The 17714-nt window shown below is 42.5% G+C and overlaps 1 protein-coding gene across 2 annotated transcripts in view; it reads left to right on the top strand.

The window, feature by feature from the left end:
- The first annotated feature begins 4517 nt into the window (after nt 1–4517).
- Nucleotides 4518–17714, top strand: part of Tmem236 (transmembrane protein 236) — a 39284-nt gene continuing 26087 nt past the window's right edge. Inside the window, exons 1-2 of one of the 2 annotated variants that reach the window (XM_087207218.1) lie at nt 4518–4992; nt 7627–8776. In XM_087207218.1, coding sequence (XP_087063344.1) covers nt 8520–8776 — 257 coding nt within the window. In that variant the 5' untranslated portion in view covers nt 4518–4992; nt 7627–8519. Of the gene's footprint in view, nt 4993–5826; nt 8777–17714 lie in introns of those variants that run through there. The other variant, XM_004859964.3, reaches the window with a different exon arrangement.

Below are 17714 nucleotides of genomic sequence, written 5' to 3' on the forward strand. Positions count from 1 at the left end.
CTTTGGAACAAAATTGCTTCTCCCACTTGGTCTGAGGCATCACAGATATTGGGAGTCGCCGAAGAAAGCTTTGGACCCTCTTCTCAGAAAAATGCTCTTGCCAAGAGTTTTGCATATTCTTTCAGGTGCTTCAAAGACCTTGGGACCTTCAAAGACCTTCAGAGTTCCGTTCTGCAGAATTTCCATTCCTCCTCCTCAGTCTTTCTCCCCTTGGCCCCATCTCCAAGGTTTCCCTTCCTCCGGACCCCACCCTGCCATTTGAGTCCCCTGTCTCATTTTTCCTCATTACAGCCAGAGGTTGTAAAAATGGATAGAGTTTACAGTTTGTATTCCTAAACACATGAAAACATTAAAATCAAAGATATCCATATAGTTTCCATTTAAGCTGGTATCTTCTTCAAAATACAGAGTTCAGTCTATTAATGAAATTCTCTGGCCAGGGTTTCACATAGTACAGTCATTGGACTCTATCTGGAAGAAAAGGGAACAATAAAGGAGACTGGTGATCCTGGAAGGCGTGTGCTTCCCGTTCTTCCGTTGCCAAGGACATGCTGTCTGGGTACAGAGCCTGATTTGGGGCCCCTTACAAGAGCACAGCAAAAGTCCTTCTTGCAGTGCAGAGGTGAAGCATTGCTGTCTACTCAGGTGCAGCCAGGGTCTTGCCAAAATGTTTAGCATCAGTACCTGGGTCCCACCAGCAATCAGAGAGATCCAGTCGTTCAAAATTTTTAGCATTCTATCTACCATCTCTCCAACACTGGCTTGATGACAAAAGTTTGAAGTGTGTTTATTACAGAGGAGGGTCAAATAGATAAACTTAGACGCCGTAGGTCAGATCATGGAAAAGAAAAATAGAAACCATATGTGGGCCACTACTTTAGTAATGGTGATTTAAACCATTACCTTTTGTGCATTTCTATATTAATGATAATTAGCTAGATGTTTGCATGAAATTGGTTTGTCCACATTTCAGTAAGTAGAGACAAAAAAGAAATGAAGTTTTTAAAAACATATGAAGAGTTTCTAAATGGAACCATCATTTTTTGTATGTCTGAGATTTTCACTTTTTTAATTCCCATTGTCACATTTTAACAGTGCACAAGGTTGAAAATGGACTTCAGGTTGAAAATGATGGGTCTAATAGGTCCAATGATGAGCAGGAGGAAGACAGTAAAGATGCTCCATAGCAGGCCAGAGTGCTGCTTTCTGAAAGGCTCGTTTACAAAGGTGGCCCTGGCCTGACACTCCCACTTGCTCCCATGGTTCCCAGAGCCCATCAAAGCAGCTTGCTGTGTGTGAGTGATGTGGTTTATAATGAATTCCTGCTTTCCCTCTGGGACTCAAACGGTGCTGTATCCCAGGCGGAAAGTGCCTATACTTTTAGCCCCAAGGAAAACTAGGCGCCCAGTGTCTGGTGGGCTTTCCTGGTTGGTAGCATGTCGCACGCCTGTCAGGCATGGTCGCCGGGGCAGTAGCCAGGTCCTGTGTGACTCCAAGGGAGCTTGGTAGCATGCTCCACTCTGGCCCTTCTCCCTTTTCTGAGTTTGCTTCATGTCTGTTTGGTGCAGTGAATCATAGCAATGAGTCTGTGAGTTCTAGCAAATTGGTGGTGGTTTGGGAGTTCCTTTGAGACAAGAAGATATGGTCATTGCCTTTAAGGAACCCATGGATGAGCAAGGGAATAAAATAGATACATTTGAAACCACAGCACAAGGTGAGAATGTGGTAACAAAAGCACTCTAAGAAGGGATGCGACTGGGTGTGGCAGTGCATACCTGTGATCCCAGCACTCTGAGAGGCTGAGGCAGGAGGATCGCAAGTTTGAACCCAGCCTGGGCAACTCAGCTACTTGGTGAGACCCTATCTCAAAATTTTTTTTAAATTACAAAAAAGGGGAGGGGATACAGTTTGGTGTGAAGTCCCTGGGTGCCAGAAAAAGGGGCAGGGTGGGGAATAAGAACTCACATTGCTTACATCTGGATAATTAGATGGACTTCAGTCATTTCAGTGTTTTATAACAAATTTAATAATATTTCCTGTTAGGATCTTTGAAAGAATCCAGCTAGACTGAGGTTCAATGGAATTTTGGGGTGGTCATCATTTTGCTAGGTAAGTTCAGCAGACCAAAACAAAGCAGAGGGGATTCAGTTGTGTTAGATGCCACACAATCAAACTGAACTCAAACATGAGCCAGTTTAAAACAAAAAAACAATTCTCAGCCACCAATCAGAAGGCGCCCAGCTACCAAGCCAGGATTGAGGAAGTCTCCTATGAAGAAGGAAGCTTGCAGTGACCAATATCCTTTTCGTTCCTCATTTCCGCTCACTTCAGCCCTTTCCTGTCTGGAAAACCAATGCCTGCTGCTCAGCTCATTGGAGCTGTTACGTTTTGGAGAATGGAATGCTGTCCTGATCCATGAACTGGAAATAAAAGCAATTAGATCTTTGAATGTGTTGTAAGTTTGCTTTTTGGCACTGGTTTTCTCAGCACAGGGATTGTGTCTGCTTTGGGTCAGAAGACATTTACCTGAGCCTCCAAATTGACCACTGGGTTCGCGCTGTCTCCCCTAGGCTCCCACTGTGCCATGGTGACACACTTCTCACTGCACTTCTGTTGAAATTACTGACGCATCTGTCTGCCTCCCTAGCAGGCTGGAAAGCCCTGGCTCAGGCTGCTGCGTCCACCTGGAGAGTTTCCTCGGTGCATTCGGGAATTCATTCTGTCATTCATTCATCAAAGATTGGTTGGGATCCGATGTGCCAAACTAGCATGAGCGTATAACAGAGGTCAAAATTGTTAATAAAAAAAAAATATCCTGTCCTCATTAAATGTACTTAGGGAACAGAAAATTAACAAAATAAGGATGTACAATAAATGAACCAGGGAGGATAGGAAATCCGTGAGTTGACATTTTAGGCAAGTGGCCTCACTGAGAAAGTGTCATTCATGAAGTGGCTGCCTTTTGGGGTATTTAGGGAAGATCTTTTCAAACCAAGAGAACAGTTGGGACCGAAGCCTTTATGTCTGTGTGTTTAAAGCATTTTGAAGGATTGAGAAGGAAAGTAATAAAAAATTTAGTCAAAGAGAAAGGAAGTTAGGGAGAGATGGATAAGGCTACAAAAGTTATAGAAAAGCCCCGGGCTTTGATGAGAAACCCTACCTTACTTCATCAAATGTTTGTCAAACTAAATGGGCCAAACTTAACGCAGTGTATGCAGGTATAGCATGTTACCTTCTGCGAGACTCACACCTTCATAGCCTATATTTTTAGAAAGGGTACTTTAGGTGAGAAGCTTCCAGACTCACAATGTCTCTTAGAATATCAACTCAAAGTTGTGATTAAGACGAAAGAAACCCTGCCCTGTTCAGTGGAGCTAAACAGTGCAGATCAGCAAGTCATGTGGAAAGGGAAGCTAGTTTATTTACAATGACCAATTAACGTGGTAATTATTATTTTCCTTACTTGGTGAGAGTGTGGGTAAGCCTACTGGAAGGGATTTCAAGTTAATTTAACTTAAGTGAGTAAAATTTCGATAGTCTTCACTAGTGAAGATTAGGGGAATTTAGGCCAAAGCACCCTTGTTAGCTGTTAGCTATGTGGATGAATTTATGCTGGATGATTAGGGCTGCACCTTCTTTTGAATAAGTTTTATTTGTTTGATGAAATTTGTTATTCTGGAATACTGAAAGACTAGAATGTTGCTGTCTATTGAAAATTAAATTTAACGATTATTATAAAGAGTAATTTCTTTTTTTCTTTAGTATTATTTTTTTAAATTCCTAGCTTACTATGTATATAATTTGTGTGATGACTATATAGTGGAATAGAAAGTCTTCATTTATTTTCTTTCTCTTTTAAAATCTGGGCAATTATAAGAGAAAAGCATTTCAGGGTGTCATTTCCAGGGATGTAGCTCACTGGTAGAAAGCGTCCAAGTTCCTGGGTTCAATTCCTAGTACTGAAGGAAAAAAACCAAATGGTATTTGATTCTGTAACTCAAAGGAGCATCAATTTTTAAAAAGTGAGGACTTTCTCTATATTTTGTTCATCTTCGGAAGAGTCACTGATTATGAAAGGGTTACAAAAGTGAATATGGTATTGTCTTTATAAAATTGCTTGAATTATTCAATAGATAGACATAGATAATATAATGGAAATCATACATTATCCTATTCTTTAAATTTAGTATAGCCTAGACTAACATAGCAGAACACTGGCAGAGGGGGCACATAGCAGCGGCATCATTTTACTAGGTTCACTCCAGCAAGTTGTTTGGTAACGCCTGCTCGTGAGGATCAGCAGCTCTGGAAAGTATAAATATCAGTAAAGGAGGCCCAGGGACGCTTTCTCCTCCTCCCTAGGCCCTCCGTAGGTTCAGCTTGATCCCGAGGGCAGTCTCACTGCCACCCGCTCCTGCCTGTTTTGCACATCAACGTCACAGGATCACAGGAAACAAGCCCCGGATATGCTAGAACATTCCTGGCAGTTTGTACATTTTGTTTCACACCCTGTGCCGAAAACAGCAAACAAACCTCAAGATTACACACGATCTTACTAACAAGTTTAGAGACTTTGGATTTTTGACTTCCTGCCTGCAGGAAGGAAATGACAGTTGGAAGCATGACAAACAGGTGTTCCGCTGGGCAGAATGATATCTTCTGCTCACTGAAATAAAATTCACCGCATCAACACTCCTAGTGGAAGTGAGTTCTGACCACAAGACTCAGTCTTTCCACTGCGGATCCAGCTTCACAAAATCAAATCTGTATTTTTTTTCTACCGGGAAGTTCTTAAACCTAGCATTAAAGTGCAGACTAAGGCACAGGGTTCTTTGAATCGATATTGGACTAACCCAAGCAAAGAATTTGGGTGGTTTGGAAACGTTCCCTCCATATCCTTCCAGTTATTGGCAGTGTGGCTGTGTGGCAAATTCGTGAGGGAACTTAGAAGGGAAGGAATCAGGACTGCAGTAAGCTGGCCCCAGCTGAAGGGTAGGTGACTTTATAACCTCTTTCAATTTCCCTTCGTCTTTATCTCAAACTCAGACTCTGGCATTATTTCCTTCCAGTAGCTTAATGTTGGCATAATGGCATTCTTTTTCTTTGCCAAGCTAGCTAGTTGCTCTGCCAATCTGTTAGGTATAATTCAGTCAAATGACGCTGTGAAAGAGCTGAAGATTGAAATCATGGAAGGCTGTGCCTTGGACCAGACAAATATCATGGAGCCCTTCCCAGACTCCTTTGTTAAGGGCTCAAATCCATCATGGAATATGGAGTTTTGAGGGGATACAGATTGGAAATGATTGAGAAAGATATGGTGGCATTGGCATCTGTATGGTCTTTTTAAATACTTGGAAAGAGGCGTAGTCTTTTCTCCAGTATTTGTAATGAGATCAGTCAATGCTGCAGTCCAGAGGGAGTTTGTCTTTTCTCTCTTATTTTGGGACTAAAAGGAGCTATGTTTGTGGCAAAAGGAGATGTGGTGGCTGTAACTGGCACACAGCCCTGCAAGGGTACAGGGGACCAAGGGAGGAAATGAGGGGCTGGGCGAGTAGATTGTTTTGGGACATACAGTACATGGTCTCCCCTGAAGTGTTAGTGGGAGAGACAGTGTTCCCATGGAGTCAAGGGCCGGTAGCTGTTATTAAAACCCTGCACGCCCCTGCCTTAGACTTCATTTCTTCATCCATTCCTTCTATGAATACGTAGTAAGGCCACTTTGTGTGCTAGATATGGTGCTGAGAATGGATGGGTTCAAATGCCCATTACAAAAAAGAAAGAGAAGAGTGGAGGGAGGAGAGGGGAGGGAAGGAAATGCTCAGCCGGGAAATCACTATTCCCCCAGGTCTTCTGCTTGCTGCTGGCTGTTTTGCTGCTCTTTAGTACCACTATGAAAAGGCTGAATGGAAGTGAAAGTTATTTATCTGGCCCCTGCTTACGGAAAAGCAAGGGAAAATAAACTGGTGAAGGAAGGATTTAAAAAGTAGAGCCTGAAATTTTTAAAGTCTCAGTTACTATTTAAATCGAATTTGCTTAGTCTAAAAGCTTTTCTAATTTTTATGCCTGTGAAATATTCAAACTATGGCAATGTTTATTTTTGTGTGTTTGTTCCTTTTCTGTTTTTTTTTTCTCCTTTTGGCAACGTTTATGATAGCTAAAAATCCCCTTCACTCCACCTCCCAACACCCAGAACAGCACTGTTAACAGTTTGAGGAGTAGTTTTCTGGATTTGCAAATTTACATATAAATCTACAATATTTTGAAACCAAACGGCATTCATATTGTTATGCATAGCATCTGTATTCGTCTCTCCTCTCCACATCCACATAAATCAACCATCTATCTAGCTATCTAGCTATCATGAGCATTCTTACAACTGTTTTGCAAAGGAAAGCTCATGGTCATACACAGAGAGGATTGCCGTAGCAATATATAGATATTGCTTTGAGTTCACAGAAAGATGAGTACAGGTCCACAGGCACCTCCTCTGAGAAGCTTTCTCTGATTCGCTTCACTTTGATTTTTTAAAATCCACTGTTTTCCTCTGAATCATCTAATATGTTCACATGTTGTTTTCAAACATTTGGCCGCTGCTGGTGAACATACTCCTTTGTTTGTTTGTGTTTTACTCAAGCCTTTTCATTGCAAAGAACAATGAGTCCCTTTAAGAGCTGGCAGAGTCAATGACTGAGGCCCCTGTGGAAACTGGTCTTCCATGGGATGCTTGCTTCTCCCTGTCAGTCCCTTCCAACATGTCACTCTCCAGCTCAGCATCATCACTCTGCTCACGTTTCTGTTCCTTTGCTGTCTGGCTTCTCTCCATCCATCCATCCATCCATCCACCCCCTCTCATTCATTCTGTTCACTCATCGTGTACTTCCTGACTACTGATAACACGCCAGAGATTGTCGTAGCACCTCCAGTTTGGCTTGCTCTAATTCTAATCCAAATCAGGCCCTTCCTTCACTCTCCTTACTGTTTCTTAGCTCAGTTCCTATGGGTGAGATCTGACCAGCTCAGTTGTTACCAAGCCTTATGTTGATAGCTGGACATGCCGTGGTCCAAGCACAGTTGCTGTCTTTTAGATCTTTGATACACTTTCAGATGAGGCAGATGTAGCTGGAGAAGGAGGATGGGCTGGCAGGAATGCAGGGCCCTTCATTCACAGCCCTAATCAGGTCTTACGATGCCTTTGGTCAGCTCCCACGGGGACTGTGCTGAGCCACACACAGGAACTGTCCAGTAGACAGCGTCAGCACGGCCAGTCCTCCTGGCACCTGTCTCCCATCCATGTCACTGACTTTCCTTTCCAAATGATCAAATGATTTGTTTTTTCACTGTCTGCCATCCTCCCCTCCCCAAATCCTTCATGCAATAGGAGGATTACTATATATAAGTCTTCTAACATCACTTTTCCTACTTCCTGCTATGCCATCGCAGGTTCCTGTGAGCCGCTGACACCTACCTGAATATTTTTGCAATCAGAAATGTCACCAACAACTCTATCCATCTCGACTGTCCTTATCCTACCTTTCCTTTTCCTCAGCTCAGAGATGAAATTCTCCCATATGTTACTATGGCGTTTAGCTTATACTCTTGACCTTTGTCCCTTTTTGTTGTTTATAGGTTTGTTTTTGTCGTTGGACTGTGACCATTCTCAGGAACCTCTGTCATTATTTATACATCTTCACACCCTTAGATCTAGTAAAGACAGCGTGCACCATGGGTACTCAAATATATTTTTTGAAGAAAGGAGTTGTGAACACAGTTGTTGTCTTTTAAATATCTGATTTGCTTTAAGACTAGCTACGGGTACCTCTTAATGCATTAATCCTGATAACAGGTTTCTAATATTGTAGTTTCAGTTTCCTGACCAGTGAAATAAAAACAACATTAATCTGTGTTAGATGGAACCAATGTGTAATAATGGATAAATATGGTAAGTATCAGGCATGATATCAGGAGGTTGACAAAGTGACCCCAACTCCTGTTTTAAGCACTTTGAAGAAAAATGAGGGGTAGTTTTCCCAAGATGAAGTCTCTGGGTTTGAATCTCCCTGTTTGCCTGAATTTGCTTCAACATAAAAATAGAGGATTAGGTTATGTTTCCTTTCCCTCTTTAACTCTCAAATTATATTATTCCAACAGTTCTACTTGACAAAAGTTGAATATTATATAAATGCTTTTGTGCTAAAATTAGCAATCAACACTACATTTAAAAAGCCTCTTTTTAAAAACAGTATTCCAAGACATGCTTTAGAGTTCCTTTGATCTCTGATAAGGGATGTGCCAATACATCCTGGAAGTGACCACTTGCGCAGTGGCCCTGTTTCTTTAAGGGGCCATGGTTGTTAAGTTAGAAGATCATCAGACCATGTGAGATCAATAAAAGAGTAAAGTCACCGGTTAGTGATTCCAGGGCGAGGAACCTGAACCTCGTTCAGTATCTGCGTGCCTTCGTGCTGCTCCCAACCAAAGGGAGAGACCGCTGGATCCCCAGCAGCTGGCTGTTCCTCAGGATGATTTCTGGAAAAATAATCAAGCTCGTGGTGTTTGAGCTTCTTGAGTTTGCTGCTTTCTCCACCCCCACTCTTGTCACCATGGAACAGTTTGCCACTGCCTACCACAGGGCAAAGAATATATCCGAGAGAACACGCTATTGGCTGATCATCTCCTGTTCTATTGCCTACGTGGCTGTAGTGACTCTGTTGATTTGGGTTCCCGTAAAAGTTCTCTTCTACAAGAAACATCATCTTTACAAAAAAATTACTGGATGGTAAGTAAAAGAAGTCTTTAGCAGGAAAATCCCTGTTGTGCTTTCAGATAATTTCTAATGTGCTTTGTTAGACGCAGGTGTGCATATTACAAAAGTGTAACTAAGACAAGATGAATGGTGAGTTTACAATCGCCGCTTCTGTATTGTACTGATATTATAATGTCTTCCACGTTTTCTATGATCATTTTTCTAAGCAGTAACAAATTACATGTGTTAATAAGACTTGTGTGAGTTGAGTCCCTGAAATCCTATGCTGTGAACATTGCTCCTACTTTCTCTGTACACTAAATTGCATAAAGTTACCAGGGTTAACTTACACAAATCCTAATACTGAGGTTATAATGTAGAATTTTACTTTGGTGTAAAACTGAAAGTAGTATCTGTCTTTAAATGTTTACATTGCATTTTGTAGATCTAAGGCACCATTTGATCATTAACCAGGTGAGTATTGTAAGCGATTGGTTTGTTTACTTAGATTTTAAGAAATACGTCTTCACTATGTTGGTAAATTCTATTGCTCTTGTAGTGAGAAAGTACTTTTTCAATGACAATAGAGACACATTTTGGTTTTTTTCCCGGTACTGGGGATTGAACTCAGGACCTTGAGCTTGCAAGGCAGGCACGGGACCACTGAGCTACATCCCTGGCCCAATAGAGTCACATTTTAAAGAAATCAAGTTGTTTTAGAAATCAAGCTCTAACTTTGGTTTAACTAGCAGTTTTGCAGTCCTCATCTGTGTAAATGTATTGAGAACAAATAATCCCCGATGCCAATATATTTTTTCCTTTAAATCATCAGATCTGATATCTTACTCTTTGATAAGTTAAATTTTCTTTCCCTTCCTTCCCTTCTTTCCTTTCTTCTTTTTTTTTTTTTTCTAGAACCTGGCGCTGAACCCAAGGTGTTCACACTAAGCTACACGCCCAGCCCCTTCTGTACTTTTTATTTTGAAACAGAGTCTCACTAAGTTGCTAAGTGGCCCAGGCTAGGCTTGAACTTGTGACCCCCCTGCCTCAGCCTCCTAGAGGGCTGGGCCAGCTAAACTCTTTTTCCCAGTGATCTTTTATTTTAAAGTTGAACAACACAGAGCGCGCTTGAGAAACAAGAAGTTGAGAATTCAAACATAAGAAAAGTTAGAAATGTATGAATAATACATAAAGAGAATAGTTAGAAACCTTTCTGGGAAGATGTTGGAAGGAAGAGGGCAAATACAGATGGACTTTGTGAAGAAAGCTTTGGGTACCAAGACTGGAGGCGGTCCCCTGAGACTTTCCAGAGGATTTCTCTCTTTTGCAAGGGTGGCTTTCTAATATGTCCAGAAGCAAACATTTTGTAGTTGGCACTGCTTTTATTAGTGGCCATAGGGAACTTCCCATCTTGGCTAGATCCCTGGGGTCGCCTCAGGACCTGGAATGGGCCCTCTCCGCTCGCCCCCTGTAGGAGCAATGCTTAGATTGTCCAAGACTCTGGTTGGACTAGAAATTGAGGGAATGGTGGAAGGTCCAAATGACAGCAAAGGTAAACCAACAGGAAGCTGGCCTACTACATGCCAAGAAAGAGATCTTAGGTTTATTGGAGATGTTTTCATTGGCTCAGATCCCTAGGAGTTTGGCTGTGATTCAGGCCCAAATCTTTCCCATATCACCTATTATTATTAAGCTATAATTGCAGATTATTTATTACAGGGAAGAGCTTCATACAGGATTTCATTTAATTCTATACCACCTCATATAATGATTTAACTGCATGAAGCAGGTCTTTTAACGAATTTATCGTTACTATTTCCAAGAGGAACATGATTTGAGAAGTTGACCAACTTGCTCAAAGAAGGTCAACTAGGGAGTGAAAGAACCGCACTTTGGACTTAGATCTCTCTCTCTGATACTTCAAACCACTACTCTAGACAAGCTCTTTGAAGGACAAGGTCCCAATCTCCTGGGCCGATTGAGATTAAGGGTATGTTACACTCCCCGGGCAATGTTATAACCTAGTGGCTTCTGCTGTCTACAGGTTTCATTCTGAACATCTAGTCTGGGCACCACGCCAGTGCTAAAATAAAGTGTCTTGATTTGTCACCATAATTATGACCTTCAGTGATTTCTTTTGGGAAATCGTCACCTAGCCTTCAGTTTCTGTTTGTGGGAGTGGCTGGTCGTAAATATTTTAGTTTCAGTCAATGGACAGTTTATCTATAATTTCACTGAACTATGAAACTATTCGGGGCCTCATTCAGGAGCTTATCAGCTTATCATGGAGTTATCTTTTAGTGGCATGAAGAGAAGGAACTGAACACGACTGAACATTATTCTGGGAACTTTATACATTCTATGCTTGCTATTAAATGTGAACTTTATGGCAACCCAGTAAAGTATAGGTTCTAATGTTCTCATGTTGTAAATGAAGAAACAGAAACTTAAAGAAGTGATTGACTTTGTTGAGTGATAAGGCTACTAAGCAGTCGACTTGGGATTTGTAAGCTCAGCTCTGTCTGATTCCATGCGGTTTTCTCTATCTCCTGTTATTTCTCCCCTATTCTTTCTCCCCTATCCTTTCTGAATTTGAACGCTAAGGATATTTCAAGAAAAATAGAATTCTTTTAATGCCATTAGGCTACTTTTCTCCCAAAGATATGTATCTTGCTATTATTTATAGACGATTCCCATGTATCTGTAGTTGGATGTTAAATATGGTAATATGCAGGGTGTCGAATCTTAATTGTTCAATGAAGATGATACAGAAATCAGCGCTACTGTAGAAAGTAGGAATTGAGGAGAGGAATTAGGTAGCCATGGTGGCTCACACCTGTAATCCCGGCACTTTCGGAAGCCGAGACAGGATGAGTACAAGTTTGTGTCCTGCCTGAGCAACTTAGTGAGACCCTATCTTAAAAAAAATCAAAAAGGCTGGGGATGAAGCTCAGTGTGCAGGCCCTGGATTCGATTTCCAGTACTGAAAGAGTTATTTTTGAAGGCTAATTAGATACAGAGTTGTTTATGTGAAATGTTACACATCCTTAACATTCACAGACTGAATGTTGATGATTCTACTTTGGAGCCTCCTTGAAGGCCCACAGTGGCATCATGAGCTCCCTGAGGCTGGTCTTCGGAGAGAGAGGGAGCTGAGGGCTGGTGCAGAGTTTGTCTTGGGACTACAACTAAGAAAGAGAAGCCCTGGGTTCGAATCCCAGCTTCGACACTTACATGAATTACTTAAATTCTTTGAGCTTCAGTTTTCCCATGAGCAAAACAAGGACACTCTAGTGTCTTTCGTGGAGTATTGGTGTAAGGAACTGCATAACATCTTTCTAGCATAGTGGCTAGCAGGTAGTAAGCACCTAATGAATATTAGTATGGTCACTTTAGGCTGAATTGATTATTTTCACTTAAAATGTGATCTTGTTTAATCTTTGGAATGACTGAGAAACGGTAGGTGTGCTGATAAAATTGACACCACTGAATAAAAGTAGGTGCTGGTAGTGATATTCCTTGATTTTGGAGAATTTTGTAGGACTCTTATCTTTTGAAAACAATGAAGGTCAATACAGGGACATCATTAATATCTTATAAAATGTTTCACATTTACACTGTGTTTTTATGTCTGCTTGTCTCTGTGACTTGCATAAGAGTGCTGTGAAGTTGACTGAGTGGGTATAACTCTCATTTTATAAGGGAAGAATCCATTTCACAGAGTTTAAGACATGCCCTACATCAACAGTACAACCTGAACTTTAATTCGGTGCTCGCTTGTTAAACACTTTCTCATTCTTTTAGAATTATTGTTCCTTTTTAGGGTTTCCTGGCACAATTCATAATGGACTAGGGAGATGCTGTGGGGAATTAAGAAAAGCTACTTACACAAACACCAAAGTGTCCATTCCAATAAAGAGAGGACCAGCATGTGAACCACTGAGCTGCAAGGCCAGCCTGCCACTGGAGAAGCCACACTGTGGCAGGATAGTCATGCAGGATTTGTGGGGGCTCCCAGAATGTCCTGGGGTCCAGAGCTGTGTTTCAGGAACTCTTTTACGTCCTTCTGAGTACAGCTTTAGACTATGACAGGCCAGGAATCCAAGGCACTTCCAACTTCGAAAGATTCCAGTATTTTGGACTCTGTTTTACTGGCTTAAGTTGTTAATATGTTGCATAAGATTTTGCTATTGATCTGTGTTAAGTGGTGGTTAATAGTAATAGCAAATGTAGTCATGGTAAAATAAGAACAAATATTTATGGATCATTTCTTACACATAATCCTAAACAATTATCTGTATTATTTTAGTTAATCCTTTAATGTTTACATATAAAGGTATAGTTCTAGTTCCTATGTTGCAAGTGGAACAAATCAAGGCATAGGAGTTTCAAGATCACTCAGCCAAATAGTAACTGAGGCAGGATTCCCCTGAGGGCATCTGTCCCCAGAGCCTGGTCTCTTGAGCACCATACTATCCCTAGGTAGTGTGAAATTAGTCAAGATGCACAAAATAGAGCCCACTCTTCTGAGAATCTCGAGAGAGGACACTGGTCCGATAGCATAAATTGGCTGTCTCCCTCTTGTACCCTCAGCATCAGAGCATCATCATTGTGTCATACTCAGTGGCAGGTCTCCTCTGCTTTGTCCCACCCTATCCTACAAATCAGCAAGAATGTACCTTTGCTTTTTTCTTCCCACCATAAGCAGCGAGTCCCCGTATTCCATTGCTGCTTCTCTCTGCACGGGCTCCCTGTTCTTCAGGACTGCTTACCGCACCCAGTTAGGCCTGTATTTCCAGGGCGGCCTACATTTGAGCTTCTGGTGTGGTTCCCTAACTTTCTGCAGATTCAAACCCAGTGTTAGCCCTCCTCTCTTCTCCCTCAACACACCAGTGAGTTTGACCATGGCCAGGGCTCTGCCCAGTGCTCCATGACTTCCCCTTTGGGTTGCTCTTTGAGCACTTCGTCTACACCTGCACTTCTGTGATGGTGACTCCCAACCCCATGCCTCAGTGAGTGGCTTTTCTGCACTTGCTGAATCTGCATTCCAGTTCTTCTAGCTCTGCGTGGTAATGGATCTCGCCACCCTGCCATATAAGTTTGCTGTCTTCTCTTCTCTAGTATGCACAATTCCACTGGTCACTCTTGCCCCATGGTTTCAGGACCTTTTATTCTTTGGAACTCTCCTTGAGATGCTGATTAGCTTTTTAATGTCTGGATATGATTTCACTGAAGCCCTTTGATGCAGCTACAGCATCAGCTATTGATATAGCTGCCAGCCTCACTTGCAAAGATGTCACCTGTTTCATAACGGAGGAGACGGTGGACCGGACAGAACCCACAGAGGAGCTTGCTGTCACTGCAGGGTTCTCTCATCCTGCAGTTAGGAGACTCCCACCAGCCCCCACCCCTGTGCCTTAAGATCAGAATGGGGCTTTGTCTTTCTGTCCTTAGATCAGGGCGTCATGCTTTCCTTTAGCACAGTTTAGGTGAATGGATGAATAGTTGAACTATTTTTCACATACATTCAGCAGTTTATTCTTAACTCTGTTAAATGTCATTATGTTGGCTTTAGTCATATTTCTAACAACCAAACATTTTAGGATCCTGATAGTGTCTGAAAGTTATCTCCTCTGGAATCTCCTGAATGTCTTTTTAGACTAGTCTCGAACTCACTATGTAGTCTTGAACTTGAGGCAGTCCTCCTGCCTCAGCCTCCTGAGTGCTGGGATTACAAACATGCATCACCACATCTGGCAGAAATGTCTTAGATGTGATGATTTTACCAGAAATTCTTCAGTTTCTTAGTGATCTACTACTCTACTCTAAGGGTTTGCTTCATCAGCTATAAATTTACAGGCCTGAATTTCTTTCTAATTTGCATTTCTCATTAATTCAGTGCATTTATAAATAAGTATTTATGAAGTAGACATTAAGTACTTAGCAGGCCAGTCCACAAGTTAACATCAGGAGTACAAGTCTCTAGCTCCTAGGGCTTAGCTGGTGTTCAGGACCTTCTACTCTCTGACCTTTACCTGCTTGTCCTGATTTCCTATACCCATTCTTCCTTCTAGCTAATGCAATTCCTGGACTGCTATAGGGTAATACCTGACTGCATTAGGGTTTTTGTACTCTACTGCAGAGACTGCACAATTGCACATGAAAAAAATCGGAAAAGAAGACAAAATACTATGTACTAAATGACTAAATTTTTTTTTCCAGTACCAGGGATTGAACTTAGGACTTTGTGCTTGCAGGGCAGGCATGGTGCCACAGAGCTAAATCCCCTGCCCTAAATGACTACATTTTATGTGACCCACCCACAAGTCGATTATGGAGGCAGCTAACAGAGTCATCAAAATTTAATAGTGACAATAGGGGAGTTTTCTTGTAATTCATTCTTTCCACCTCACTTCCTGCCCCTCCCAGTGCCTTCTCTCTGAGGGTTCTTGGATCCTGCATGTAGATGCAGTTGTATTAGGAGCATGCCGTGTTTCAGAGAGTCTCACAAGGTGAGCCCGATTTGAGCTGAGCTTTGAAAGCTGGGAGGGGAAAGATCTGCAAGCGGAGCATGACTAAGAGTCATGAGTCAAGAGAAGAATAAGCATAAATTTTTTAGGGAGTAGGAAAAGACCGATTTGTTTAGAAAGGAGCAAGTCTAGGGGAATGAACTGTGCAGTTTTGCAGTGGTGAATGTGTGGGTTTTGAATCAGAAAGACTGGGATCAGAACTTATCTTTCACCTCTGACTGGGGCAAATGAATTACACCTTCAGGATCAGTTTCATCATCCCACAGAGGGTTGTTGTGGGGGTGTGTGGTGTGCGTAGCACGAGTTCCTTGAATACTGGGCCTATGGTATGAACTCAGTGGGAGTGTAGAGAGGGAATGCTAGTGTGTGTGCGAGAGTTAAGACCAGGTTGAGGGGATCCTGGCAGATAGACAGGGAAACTTTGACTGAATAAGTGAAGTAAAAGAGAATCTTTGTACATTTCTGAGCAGAAGACCATTTCCCAAGTTACTATCTGACCTTTCTGGCCACTCTGCTTCTCTGTGAGTAATCTCTGGGCCAGAATGTTTGATCAGAAACAGGAAGTTTTAACCCATTGTGGTCCAGCTCCATTCTTTCTCTTGGGAGTGTCCTTCTTATTGCTAGTTTATCATAGTTGCTCTGGGAGCGAGGGGTGTTGGTAGCTCCTAATCTATTTTTGGGAAGGGGGAGCCTGGAAATACACCATGCCCCAAAGTCTTTTCTTTAGCTGATTGGTGCTATGCTATAATTGCACGGTTACATTAGTTTCAGCCTGAGTAGACTCTCAAAGCTGTACCTGTGATATTAATAGATATGAGTAATAGCATTTATGGTATTAATATCATAATATTAGTTGTCAGGAAATGCTGTTACAGAGTCCTACAAGCTTGGTAACTTAAGCGAAATGTATCATCCCAAAGTCTGCAGGCTGGGAATCTGAGATCAAGCTGCTAGCCGGGTTGGTCCCTTCTGAAAGGCACAGGGAGACTGTTCCTTGCCATCTTCCTGGCTTATGCGGGTTCAAGGGCAATGCTTGGTCTTCCGTGGTGTAGCGACACCTCTCCCTGTCATCGGCCGCCATGTTTCCATGACTTCTCCCTGTGAGTCCTCACAGTCTTCCATTTGTGCATGTCTGCTTCCAGATTTTCCCTTTTTAAAAAGACACTAGCCACACTGGACTCTGATACCCCATGTTGACTTGATTACCTCTATAAAAATGCCATTTGCAAATGGCATTCCTCTAATTTTGAGGTACTGTGAACTGGACCTTAAACATAACTGCTCAGAAGAACAAAGTTCAACCCATAGATTTCACCTGCTGGCCCCTCAAAATTCATGTTCTTCCCCTGTGGAAAACAAATTCATCCATCCCAACATCAAAAATCTTAATCATTCCAACATGAATTCTAAGTTCAAACTCTTCTCTCAACATCAGCAGCTCAAAGTTCCAGAAGCCACCACGAGGCCCTCTTCACCCAGGAACCTGTGAAACCAGATCCAAAATAGTGGGGTAGGGGAGACATTTCCATTCCCAAAGGGAGAAATTGGGAGAAGCACAAGCGCCATGGGTCTCAAGAAAGTTCAAAACCTAGGAGGAAATACTTCATTAAGTCTTAAGGTTTGAAAATAATTTGCTTGGGCTGGATTCCCCGTTGTCTGGGCCCAGGGCGGCGGCTCCAAGTCCTTGCCTGAACTTAGTGGCCCTGCCCTGTGATGTGTGGAGGGAATCTTCGGTCTTGGGGTTGTAGTTCTGCATCTGTGCCAGGCAGAGTCATTTTTCTCTCCTTTGGATAGTGGATGTGGTGGACTAACCAATGGTTAACTTGGAACGCCCAGCTGAACTGAGTCAGCATGGTCCTGTGTGTGGAAGACCCACCTGAGAATTGTTGCCAATGGCATAAAAAGAGAACTGGAGGGGAGAATGTGGGCTGTTGATTTTCCTGAAGAAACTTGCTTTGGCTTGTTTTCCCGATGTGAACTTGGGTCCTCGCTCTCCCTGGGGAGGGCTGCTGTTGTCATCAGGGGAGCTCTGGTCTTTGCCTTGAGCGTCACTTCCTGGCTCCAGTGCAGATCCCTCAGCCTGGCAGCACAGACCCTTCACCCCACCGATATAGACTTTCTGGCTTCCACCACTGGCCTTTGGGCTTTCCTGGTGCAGATCCTCGATACAGACAAGCATGAGACATTGCCGTGGGCTCTAGACTTCCATCTGGACATGTCGGGGACACTGCCGTGGATCCAGGCCCTCGGCTGGATTCCCCAGGTCTCTAGCATGTGGACAGATCTCTTGCACTCCTCTGCATTTGACTTTTTGGGTGAATATTATAAAATAATCCTGTAAATTATGTGTCCTGTATTAAAGCTATTCCCTTGTAAACCCCCACTACAACAATGGATTTGCATCCAAATAGCTCCCTCAGCAGCTCTCCTCCCTGGAGTCC

The sequence above is a fragment of the Heterocephalus glaber genome, unplaced genomic scaffold (genome assembly GCF_053883595.1).
Source record: "Heterocephalus glaber isolate CG9 unplaced genomic scaffold, H.glaber_assembly_v1.0 deba00000768, whole genome shotgun sequence".
NCBI classification, from domain to species: Eukaryota; Metazoa; Chordata; class Mammalia; order Rodentia; family Bathyergidae; genus Heterocephalus; species Heterocephalus glaber.